The sequence below is a fragment of the Limulus polyphemus genome, unplaced genomic scaffold, assembly GCF_000517525.1.
Source record: "Limulus polyphemus unplaced genomic scaffold, Limulus_polyphemus-2.1.2 Scaffold6168, whole genome shotgun sequence".
NCBI lineage: Eukaryota > Metazoa > Arthropoda > Merostomata > Xiphosura > Limulidae > Limulus > Limulus polyphemus.
The window spans coordinates 32,416-45,899 of record NW_013671778.1 but is presented as its reverse complement, the minus strand read 5'-3'; the positions used below and the strand labels follow the sequence as shown (position 1 = coordinate 45,899).

General features: G+C 32.6%; 1 protein-coding gene across 3 annotated transcripts in view; it reads right to left on the bottom strand.

Annotated features, from left to right (window-relative positions):
* Window positions 1-4,010: 4,010 nt before the first annotated feature.
* Window positions 4,011-13,484, bottom strand: part of LOC106473430 (BLOC-1-related complex subunit 5-like) — a 28,434-nt gene continuing 18,960 nt past the window's right edge. For 2 of the 3 annotated variants that reach the window (XM_022401873.1, XM_022401874.1), the window contains exons 4-6: window positions 12,680-12,868; window positions 10,278-10,481; window positions 4,011-4,629 (exon numbers count right to left, since the gene is read on the bottom strand). In XM_022401873.1, coding sequence (XP_022257581.1) covers window positions 4,597-4,629; window positions 10,278-10,481; window positions 12,680-12,868 — 426 coding nt within the window. In that variant the 3' untranslated portion in view covers window positions 4,011-4,596. Of the gene's footprint in view, window positions 10,482-12,679; window positions 12,869-13,484 lie in introns of all 3 variants that reach the window. The other variant, XM_013934111.2, reaches the window with a different exon arrangement.

Sequence of the window (13,484 nt, the reverse complement as noted above, 5' to 3'; positions counted from 1 at the left end):
GATAAAACAGTGCTCTTGTCCTCCTCTCACTCATCACCCTCCTTCTCTGATTTGCAGCCAAGTCAAGATTCATTAGTAACATAGAGACGTAGCTGGGAACCTCTTGATTGTTGTAGCTTGTATGCTAATGGCCCAACTCATATCAGCCGGAGTAGCTTCCATGCTGGTAACACATACCAAAGCCACATCCAGTCACCATTAGTACATTCATTCATTCGTAGCACCTATTTATAGCACTTCTTCTGCTGTATGTCAGTCTTTCCTAGTTGTTACTATGCAAACTTATGGGGTTCAATGCAGACGTTATCCACTCCCCATATTCTTGTGGACACTGTGGAACATCTATTTTAAGGAGCGATCATACATCACATTTACAAGAAGCGAGACATAACGTGAATTTGTGCATGCTTGACAAACAACCTGTTGAGCTCTGCTCAGTTGAACAATATGCTATCATGACATATGACATTTGTTCTTTCCAACCTGGATTATCAAATTTAGTATGCACATGCTTGACAATCAGTACTATCTGCTCTACTAAGTCATCACACTGGAGTTGATAAAGTGAAGTGCATGTCTTCCCCACACCTAACAGTAGGCTGTTAAGACTTAGCTCCCTGACCTGTAGGAGTCTCTTCAGGTGCTTGATACTGGGCTATCTAGTACTTTGCCAATGCATCAACCACTGACTGTACTGACACATTGACCTTGGCCCACTGCATGAGGTAGTTGATGATCATGAGTATATAATGTCCATATTCCTTCTCTTTGAGTGAACCAGCGATATCCAAAGCTATTCTCTGTAGTGGATACCAACAATTCTCTGTTGGAGTATACCCTCTTTAGGCCGACTTTTTTCTCTGGGTGGAACACATCATACAGTTTTGACACCAGTGTTGAGCATTTGGCTCAAATACAACCAAATGTTAGCACAAGTGCAGCTTACATCTTGGTGCCCTCCATTCTTTATATTATGCAGTTTGGAGAAGCTGTAGCACACACTGCTTGGTGGTTGGTAAAAATGGTACAGCATATTTTTCTGCTCTAGTAACTGCTCATAGAAGTGCAATAGGTTACATGTCGCTGTTTCATTTCTCAGTCTGAGGTAGACATGCCTTACCTTGCTGCATAGCAAAGAGTGCCCATGATAATTCTGGTGCCTTCAGTTGCTCTTCTCAGAGTTTTCAGAGCATTAATTGTGGCATCTATCACAAATGGAATCTTCTACTGTATGGCTTGTCCTTGCTATAAATGAAATGGTTTCAACTCCCACATGGTGTCCAGGATCAGGACATTCGACAGACAGGCTCCAACCACGTGGTGAGACAATCCTTCAGTGTTTTCATGTTGTAGGCCTGGGTGATAATGTATAACTAAATAATAATCTTGCAGCACTGTTATGCAGCATGCTATCATCTCTTTTCTGTGTGTGTGTTTTTTTGAGTTTATGAACAATTGCAGCAATGCATGGTCTACTGGAACATTGAATTCTCTACCATAAAAATAGTGTTTACAATGTTTCCTGAAGACTACAACTGCAAGGAGTTATTTCTTTGTTGAATAGTGTCTGCATTTAGAAGGTATGAAATACGACTAGCATACATGATTATACATTCTACTCAATCCTTCAGCTGTGATAACACTGCTCCAGTTACATTACCACTGGTAAAAATATGTAACTGTAGACTTCTTGCTTGGTCACAGGTTGAGGCCGTTCTTGTACTACTGCTATTTTATCAGGATCTGTGGAGATTCTATCTCAACCTGTCACTATGATCAAGAAATTACACTGACTGTTGTTGGACCCAATTGGCCATCTGGTCCCACAAATACATCATCATATTCAGCCCACGAGTCACTTAGTTTATGATGATGCTTTCAGTCTAAATTACTTGCACAATCCTCAATTGCGGAGCACAGGTGTATTCACTTCAAGATGCAACTAAATAATTCCCACTAGCCCTGTTTATTCAACTTCACTTACTGTGCTATTGACCATTCCAGCATACAGCTGAATAACTGATAATCTATAATTCCAGAACAACACAGAGACTTAATATTTACTCAGACAGACAACTTTCCGAGCTAATACTGTTTGCTTTCTGGACAGGAAACAGCTTATTTCATGTGTGGGTTTTATAGCCACATTACACAGTACTGAAACACTTCACTTTCTCTGTAGTAAACCACAAAACACCAGTTCTGCACATAGTGGTACTATATTTTCCTATTCCATATACACCTGTCTGGCTGTTTTAGTCAACACTGGATAACTCTCCCACAGAACATCAGTTCGCCTGATGCACAGGTTAAATTGGCTGGTAAGCTGTACAGTATGTTCATCCCAAGAATCATGGCAGGACTGAAGTCTATGATGATTAATTTCCTTCTGTGATTATTGCCTCCTACATATAGTTTGAGAATCATATCTCGATTCACATACAACTTTGTCCCATTTGTCAGAACCAAATTCGTGTTGACTGGCCTAAGTGTGGTTTCATTTGAAATACCTCATATACCATGATATCCATTGAGTTTTGGCCATTCCAATATCACTCAGGGACTCTATCTCTTATCCTTGTACTCTAGCAGGAATATACCAAGCTACAAAAAGCTCCAAGAGAGCAGAGTAACCCTTCAAAGCTTAAAAGGCAAAGATCATCTGTGCAGAAGGCCAAGCTCAATTCTGTGCAAATTTGTGGTGCACCACGACAATGATTGTCCTACAGCCTAAAAGATATTCGTCACTCAAGGGCTCGATGGAGTCTAAGGCAAACCATCTAGACTCATTATTAGACTCTTTCTCATGACTTCTCGACCATCCAATGACCAAGATGTCTTCAATGTTGCAGGCATAGCATAATAGGCACTCCCAAACTTTGACTCTCATGTGAATAGTTCATCCCTAATATAGGGTGGCAGAGGAATGAGTTGTTATTGGCAGCTCGTCCATCAGCTCTGAATGAACCCAGGCTCCTCTAGGATCTATAGTTGGTTAAGCAATATATCTTCCAGTTCAGGGGCTCACCACTGGCACGTAGTTCACCCACTTCAACATTTGGTGTCTGCCGTCTCATCTGTCAGTGAGATAACTCATGTTGGTGGACATCATCTATGAATGGCACATTCATTCTCTCCTTGGTGTTCTTAGGTGGCTTTGACTAGTTGGGGTTGGGTTACTCTGGCTGGAAATCCTACACAGACCAAACCACTTGGTCTCAGACTCACCAAGTGCCACATCACTGTGATGATAATTATTTGTCTGTGCTTCCCTTAACCCAAGATTGATCCTCGGGGAAAGAGCATGAACAGCTATTCAGGGTATACCAGATGGCTTTTCTTTCTGAGTCTTCAACTCAACAGAAAGAAGTCACGATCCTTTGCTTTATTGTCAAAAATCCAATATCTATGAGAGGTCTTCTCCTAGACTCGGTATTCTTCTCATACAACTATCTTCCTTCAGCAATTGACCCTTCCTCTTGGTTATAATTCCATTAAATTGTGAAAAATCAATTTTCAAAAACACGAAATCTTTTAAATTTAAAGACTCAAGATGAAGTAAAGGGTTATACATGTCAGGAGAAAACAGAAAACAATTATTATATCTTGTGGTCATGGTACAAATATTTTCTCCTTGCTGTCCTCCTTATTACATATTCATGTAAAACTGATTGTTCCTAGAGCAAAGAGGTAGGTCCACTGAATAAAAAAAAAAGGTAGTCTGTTAAAGTTATACTGTGTTTCTCTGACTTGAGTTTGTGAGAACAAACAGAGCACAATGTAAAATACCAAAAGCACACTTTCTATTACAACATAACATAAACAAAGTGTATGTACTTGTTTGGGATGACATACTATCACGTGTATTGGATCAGAATTATTTGCTGACATTTAACAGCACGAAATCATCTGCCAGACTGTCTAAATCCATCATTAACTTCAAAGGCAATGTTGGATTTACCCAGAGCAACTAGTGCTACTCATGTGATTGATCATTCTCATTCAAACATAACAAAATAAATTTAATGGTTTTCTTGACCACATGCTACATGAAAACTGAACATACTCAGACTAATAAACTTATAATAATACTATATTAACATAAAAAGGCAGAAAATGCATGGTATGTTTATATACATCACATGTACATGTAATTGTAAGTGAAAACGGTAAAACATCTCCAGGTTTTAAAATCGTTTTCTAGACATCCAGGTCAGTGAAAAACACTACAGGCAGTTGGTCACTCCGACCTGATACCTTAATTTTTTCTTATATAAATTAACGACAAAATGCAATTATTTGCAAAATTTAGTATGAAAGTTAGTGCTAAGGTTTATTCAGAGATAATAACTGACTTTCAGATATATTACCAATCCAAGGAAAGGGGGATGTTTCTTTTGGAAATGACCCAGTGTGATGATATAATATTAAGATTTAGCTATCACTTTAAAGCAGTTTTTGGAAGTACTTTGCGTTGGACCAGTGTTTCAAAATTCACAATATTTCTTTATTAAACTTGAACCAATATTGGGCTTCTTACTTATACCTACTCTCTCTCACTCCTTTGTTAATTTCTCATAGATGTGTCCAGCAGTCTTATGTGATTGTGGAGGAAACATTTAGAGTCACCTGAAGTCAGAAAAGACAACATACTACATTGGTTTTGATACACTTAGAAACAATCTGTGTAGTAATAAAAACTATGCACTCTTCATGCTCTTTAATCAACGTTTCTGGTGGATTTTATCATAACAATATAACTGCCCAATAGTATCTATCTTTATTCATTCCAGTTGTGGAAATATTTCTAAATTCTTATAGAATAATGTATGAGCAGTGTCATGATCAAGCAAGTCATCAACATGAATAGTCGTCTAGGCCATTTGAAGAATAATATATATGATTTGAAACAACAGAATCATCCATAGAAAGTTCTCTCAACATTCTGAATGATATCAAATAATATATCAATGAGTAACTTGTGCTTACTATCAGCATGCACTGTGATTGTAAGGTTTAAACTACTTGAAAGACATGAGATAAATCTAAGTTTTAGCAGTATAATGCATCAGATTAGTTTACTGATAGACTGCACTATAACTCATATGTATGAATATAATTTTACCCTACAGACAGTAAAATTATTTTACCTAATTTCTGCATTTTGGTTTCATCGGAAAAACAAAACAAAGATAACTAGGAAATGCTGAACGTTCAGGAGGCACACATACTAATATACATCACTGACATATGTGAATTTAAAATTCACTAGACACTTGTTCTAAATACATATATATATATATTTTGTTGTTAAATCTGATTGCTTTCAAAAACAAACATTTTTAAATGCATGAATTAAAACAATTAATGAAACAACTTCTCTGAGATTTGTGCGAGGTCAGTAACCCACATGTGGGATATTTCATGTTGCTGATAGGACCTTATCCATTTGGTTTTTGTGAGACCATGATAAACTGGATATTTATGAGTAAAATCTCAATACCTTAATAACCTTACTTTGATACCACTAACTGCATCAACAGTAATGCTAAGAACTTAAGAGTGAAAACAAAGAATGTGCAATAATAAGTCAACCACACTACACCTGCCATATCCAGAGCCAACGAGGCCCCCTGCCCAATACCAGGTTCCATCAAGCCAGCCAGGACATGAAAGACTAGGAATGACTTGTGTTGTCAGTTGTAAGAACAAGAACTACCATGGTGTGAACTAGACTACACAAATGGTACTATTATCAATCCCACGTGTGTTACACACAAATCAGAATTATGGTAAGGATTAATAACATATTATTCATTTTTAACATCAATTATTTATTATTATTATTTTAACTTGAATTAACTTTATTACCATTCAGAACTGGCAAACCAGTAAGCTAGTCTTCTTGTTCTTGTAAATAACCATATTTACAAACATGATAAATTTTCAGGAATGTATTGTGGTAATCTATATGCTGAGATTTGGGGTTTCAGATTTAACAGAAAATAAATGTAACAATTATAGAATAATCACACATTTGCTATATCATTGCTTACTGTCGGCTACCATACTATTAATAAAGTTACATTAATAGTATTTTAACTTGCTAAAACATGTTATGGTCATGTATAAGTATTGTAAAATAAGTTTATTAAAATACTTGTTTTTATTTCTTTTGACTTTTGTTAAGCTTAGCTAGTGGTTTATTTACCACTATGAATGTATGTCTGAAAAAATTTAAGGACAATTAACAAACTCATTATGCTTAATTAGAAGTTGTAAAACAAACTAGTATGCTATTAAAGATTAGCTGTTTGTGAAGAAACAACAAAAACATTGCAAGTCACTAAGTTAGATTTAATAGAAGTTTAAATGAAGCAACAGAACTACCTTATAAAAAAAAACAATTCCTTCATAAACAAAGGAACATATTTAACCTAAAACACACATGCATACAGTGTTTCAAATTATGCTTTATATACAGGTTATCATTTTCAACTGGCTAACTCGTACATGGTTATTTTCTTTTACCTCTCATTCAAGAAAAATTGAATTATGTTCAGACATAATATATTCAGTAACCTGTAAAGTTTTAACATACTGGACACAAATTAATTCTTACATTCTACATGTTATAAAAAACATAGCAGTTACTGCCAAAATATTAGTCTTTAGAGAAGGATATTTATTTATTAAGAAATTATATTTATTTTGGTTATAAAATTTAAATTTGAAACATTGTGAAAAAATATGATGTTGTTGAATATGTAATATTTATGGGTGTAAAAACAAAATTCTTTGCTATATCATACTGAGAATTGTTTCATAACTATACTGAAATGTGGCCCTAAGTATCAAAATTATGAAACTGATTTTCCACATTTACATGAAAGATATAAATTGTTCACACAGAGAACACAGACATTTAATGTAGATCTGTTTTATTTCTTTATAGTAGAGTCCATAAATAAAGACATAATAATTGGAGCCAAGATTAGGCTTAAATGATTTAACTTAGGCTTAATGTAAAAGGCGTTACTAATATTTTCATACTTAATTAATGTATGACTAAATTAAAAACTGTAATTAGATAGATGACGTATAAATGATTTGGCATTATTACATAAGTGATATTAATCTAGTGTGAAACTGCAATCCAATCTGATATCCCAGTGTAAAAATTGTTGGTTTCACATATTCTCGCTAAGCTACATAAAGGGCTATCTGCAATGCTGTTCCAAATTTTGGCCTCTTAGATTATAGGGAAAGTGGCTAGTTAAGATTACATACTGACAACTTTTAGGCTAACCTAATTGAACAGCTTAATTTCACTATCACTCTTATAGCACATTCATAGCCCCAAAGTGCAAAGTGTGATTTTGTGGTAACAGGACACAAAACATGGACCTTCAGATTCACAGTGTGACCCACTAACCATTAGTCCCTGGCCACCTGGAGTAGAAAAGTGAAATGTAAAAAGAATACAAATCCCACTATTTAGATATTAATTTGTTGATTTTTCTATAGTTTTCAGCAACTTTGCTATAAACATCATCCATGTCGTTAATTATATTCCTGTATAGTAGTTTTTGTTTATACAGCCTTACGAATGCATTGTCAGTGCTTTAGTCACTTACTTAAACGTTATTTTGCTTCATGTTTACTGTTGCATACTTCTAGTATGGATTAAAACAGTTCAAGCACCAAATTATAAAAGACAGTGTTTCAACAATGTTTTTTGTTTGACTAGAGTTACTGACATAAATTTACAAGTGTGCATTAACACATTATTACAAGAACTCTATGTCAGAGGTTTATTTACATATTGGAGGTTATGCAGAGAAGACAGAAATCTTGTAAGAAAACTTAAATTTTTTTTTCTTTTAGATTAACTTGCAAAAACTATAATTTACAAATGGGTTTATATTTATTTTAGTATATTACTAGATGAGGCCTTTATGTAAAATTGCTGCCTCGTATTGTTTCACCAATATTTATGCACACTAAACCTGTAATAAAATCTGGACAAAAGCTACAATTTTTTACAATGCTATTTTCAATATTTAGTTAATGTGTAGATCAAAAACTTTAACACCGTGACCTTTCTAATGGATATCACTAATCAATTATGTGTTACATCCCATATATCATCTTTTGGTTGACAGTTTTGCTGCTGGAATAACCAATTAATATATCATGTAACTTGGACAAGGGTGTACTTCATTTTCTCATAACGACCAAACCAAACAAGTAAATGACACTTCTGCAAGACTGTATGAGTGACATTGTACAACAATACTGGTGTTTCGTTTTTTGTACTTCAAACAAAAGAAGTATTTCAAATAGCAAATTTTGAAGTATTTAAGTATAATGTTCTTATTACAATAAAATAGTTGGGTAACATTAGTTTGTTTATTTTAGCACAAAGCCACACATTGGGCTACCTGCATTCTGTTTACCCCATGGAGCCACACATTGGGCTATCTGCATTCTGTCTACCCCATGGAGCCACACATTGGGCTATCTGCATTCTGTCTACCCCATGGCAACAAACACTAGATTCTTAGCATTGGAATTCCATATACTTACTGCTAACCCACCTGAGGAAAAATATTATTGGACATTAAGATTTTTATTGGACGGACAGTCTTATCTTTGGTTGGCCAATAACTAATTTCTGGCTGTTTTTTCCAAGCCTAAAGCTTTGTACACAACATTTATTGTGAAAAAAAATTTTTTTTTTAATAAGATGAAGCTTTACAAATGATTTGGTAAAAATTACTGCATTTGCTTTGTGAAAGAAGTTCATTGTTTCATCACCCTTTGTCAACTGATTACAACATCTGTTTTTTAAATGTAATCAAATCATCTAAACAAAAAGAAAAAGGCAAAATTAATATAAAATGCTCCAACTTGCTCTGCTTTTGATATCGTACATAAAAATTTGCTAAACACAGTATGAGTAAAAAAAAAAACAACTAAAACACAAGTCTTTAAATCTTTCCTTCTGAACATAATTCAAGCTTTTCCAAAAGTTTTAAAAAATTACAAAAATTGTGGAAATTTTTTAAAATATTTTTTAAGTTATAGTAACAATGATGAAATGCCTCATTTCCAGCAACAAATTCTTATCATGCTGCCCCATTGTCACATTTATCACTTTGATAAAAAGCAGTTTCTTTCTGCTTCACTTTAAAATTACACTCATATACAATATATAAATACACGCACACACACACACACAGCTCCATCTTTAAACAGCAATGTTGAAGTATTATGTACAAAAGGTTATACATTCTAAGCTTTCAGAAATATTCAAGCAATATAAAAAATGTAATATTTTTGTGTTATTGAGAAACAATTTGACAGATCTCACAAAATTCAGTACAAATTAAACCCTTCAAAATCAATTAACAATTGCTTTTGCTTCATTTAAAAAATTAAATAAAAAATTAAACATCTGATACTGAGTAGAAATGTTATTTTTGTTTTCCTGTATCCAAAAATGATAGAGATACTTGCAATGATTTACACAGTTAGTTGTTAGCAGAGAATGAGGCAAAAATAAATTTGATGTAAAAAATAAATTTTCTTGTCAAGTTTTATAAATTGATGTTACCAACACCACTGAATTCTAGAAATTACTTCACAATATAACAGAATGTAAACATTTAGTTCATTTATTTAAATCTTTCTTGAAGTCTGAAATGATAATGCTTAAAAAATATGTCAGATTAAATGTAAGTTTTCAATATATTTATCATTTCAAAATGTATTATCTCTCTTAATTTCATTTTAGTTAATTACAATTTACAAATTTCTGCTCCCATTCTAAGCTGTTGTAAGAATATCCCTCATTATTTTCTATGCCTTAAATAATAACCTAACAAAGAAAACAATATTTCAAGATTGGCATTCATTCCTTTAAAGCTTGGACCCTTTACCAAGTATCAGTGACACAAAAATAATATAACGGAACAATGTGAAAAAAAAGTTTATTCACACCAGAGGGTGTGCAACAATTTACTTACTCACTTTAAAACTTTTTCTTGACCACACACTTGCATTATAATTGTAGTTTCATTAAATTTTAACAGGTAATTTCAAAGGACCTGAAATTCCCTCTCTCATAAAACTCTTTAGAAAAAGCAGTTGTACACCTTTATCTTCTGACACAGCAGAAAACAAAGCAAATCAAACAATGTCGTATCAGCAAACAACTGCATTTTTATTCTAGATTTAAATAAGTCCTAATTTCACAATTCCTATCCTGTTACCATTACAAATGGTTCAAGTTTTTCCTCCTCTGGAAGTAACTTGTTCAATGTATCCATGCTCTCCACAAGTTCAGTCAAAGTCATATGACATCGTTTCAAGGTTGATGAGATGTCCTGCACCTTGCCTAACTGCTCTGCATATTTAGCAAATTTTTTCTGGCGCTCAGTCATCATACTCATCAAAGTTGCTACTGCAAAGTCAATCTGTCATAAATAAAAATAGCAGGCTGACATTTTAATTTCACTTTCAAGATAAAAATCAATTTACTAACATATATAAGTGAATACAATCAAAGTGAAAATGAGTGATACCAAAAATTTAGAGTTCTTTGAACTTATTTTCTCCTTTGCAAAAGTAATTCTTTAAAAAGATAAAGAATCCCTGATTGCAATTATTCCAAGTAATATGATTTTGTGCAGATATAAATAAAAGCAGTAGTTACAAAACCTAGCCAATAATCTTCAGCCTGAAATGACAAAGTTATGTTCAAATATTGAAGTAAATTGCATTTCTTGGATAGGTTAAAACTAACAAAACGAATTTTGGAAGTGATTAATATGAACCTATAGATGTTTGAAATCATTCAAATAATAATGTTTCAGCAATGGAAGAACACAGAAAAACAACCTAAGTAAAGATTTATTAGTAGACAGAAAGTATGTGGCTTAATAAAGGAAGTAAAGCGGAGAGAAAATGTAAGAACAAGAAGTTATCATTCTTAAAAAGGTTCGATGAAAAACACTGTAAAGACATGTAGTCTAAAAAAGAAAGAAAATGTAAGAAAAGAGGAAAACATGGATGAATATTCATCGTAAATATATATTCCATCAAGTATCAGACATATTAAATATTGGGAAAATCTTAAGAAACAACAACCCTGTGTATATATATGTAAAATTAGCCAAAATTTATCCAATGTATTTTCCTTTTTAAATTAAAATCTTATTCCAATTATAATATATGTACAAGTTTACAGAAATTCAATGCTAGATGTTCTGAACAAAGTGTAATATATGCTAGCAAACATTTTAATGAATGTAGTTTGAAAAAATTAAAAATTCCATAAGAACCACATTTTACATATCTTCCCTTTTTGGATGTGTAAAGTAAACCACAAAAGATTGTTTTTAGAAAAATATTTTATAAATATATTACTTTAAATAGATAGAAATAAGACAGCAGAAGTAATTGGTTGTGTAAAGTCAATAAGAACTGTGAAACCGTGAAAACTGTTACTAAGACTTAACAGAAAAGAAAAAAGTAAGTAAAAAAGTATAAAAATTTTATAATAAATAAATTACATTTCTATAACAATAAAAGAAAGTATAATTACAATAAGATTTTAAATTAAAAAGGAAATTATATTGGATAAACTTTCACTAATTTTAATTATTTTCAAGCATTTTTAATACACTTAATTCATACACAGTGTATAATATGTTTGTACATTTGGAAAATATATGTATTTAATATATACTATTTATGTTTAGTTGAAAAACAGTATTTTTATTGTTATTATAGATTTTTATTTTCGTTATAGATTCTCAGTAAAATTATATCCCGAAGAGTGACCTTTGAAGTTATGAAAGTAGTTGAAAAAATTAATAAACAAGAGAAAAAATAGAACAGTTCTGATATTCCAGTGTTTTGTTATTCACATCCACAGGTGAATGATATTGGTGTTTGAAATTTATTGGATATTTTTATTGGCTAAAAAGAAGGTATTTCCTGCATTCTTTTAATGTTGGGGCTGCAAAAATGAATATTGCTGACTATTGTGATGCTTCGACCTTCCCTACCGAATCACATGTGAAATTGTTCGCATCTCAGTTGAAAGCTAAGCATAAAAAGGTGATAGCAGAAGCATAAAAGATTGGTAATTCCTTAATTAATGATGCTGAGAATGTGGCTTTATTGATATATACTGAATTTACTCCCAGCAGATAGACCTTAGTACTAACTAGTACGGAGACTTCAGAATGCTGTATTTCACTTTAAAATTTCTTCAATTGACAAACGAAAACATGTCTTGAAAAGATACGTCCAAAACCACTGTCTTTGGGAGTTTCTGGATTGAACTCACTTTTTAAAACAATAAAGTTTAAATCAACACCAGTTAGACAGGTGACCTACTGCAAGAGAAAATGAATAGATGAGCAGTTTTTTTTTTTTTAAAGTATGGGCCTCTTAGTTTCAGAAAACGCTATGGTTAAGATTTCTTAAAGTATGTCACAAAATTAATGTACTGGAAGTAGTGAAAGAAAGAATTAAAATAACATATTCTTACAATAATCTCCATCCAGGATTACATTGATGTATTTGGACTTGTATAACTTGAACAAATGTGAAAGATTCTTTTAAAGAATAAACCTTTCTCATCTTACAAAGAAATTTTCCTCACCTCTCTTACTCTCGATGCCAAAGAGTTCTGTTCTCCACTCACAACCTCTGTACACTGTCGAAGATGATCTTGGTAGCGGAGACACAGCTGTAAAACTCCTTCATGATCAAGCTTGTTCAGTATCTCTGGATCTCTTACACTTGGAACATTCAGTGTTTCTCTCATTATAGGGAAAAAGTGAGGGATATTCTATAAGAGAAATATGCAAACAGAACTGTAATTTAACTATACTAATATTGCACTGTACACTAGAACTAATAATAATGTTTTCTCTTTTTTACTTAAGATTCAAAATCATGTATAAATTGTATTACAAGTCTATGACTTAATATAAAAACTAAATACAACATTAAATTTTATACAGCCAGGACTTTTCACACTAGTAAAACTACAATTCTTGTTCTTCCTATGATTTCTGAAAACTATTGTTGACTAGATTTAGCCAATTAACTTAATTACCTATGAACATTGATTACATCAATTAGTATCAGGTAAAATAATCAATTAATTTAAATTAATATTACCAATTATTATTGTTTTTGATTATTCCAACTACCTAATAATTGAAATATTAGCTATTACTACTTTTGTTGTCATGACATTGTACTGCTTTTACACAACTCACTGTAATGTCTGCTGTTCATGTCTACTTTGTATGTCTAAATAATAACGTAGCTTCAATTTACTATCTTACTTACTTAATGAAAGCTACAAATGAAAGCAAGGATAGGTTTGCTTTAACTCTTTCAGCACAGGCTCTGTTCTTGGGACCGACCTCGTAACCATTTTGTGCTTGTTATAGTTT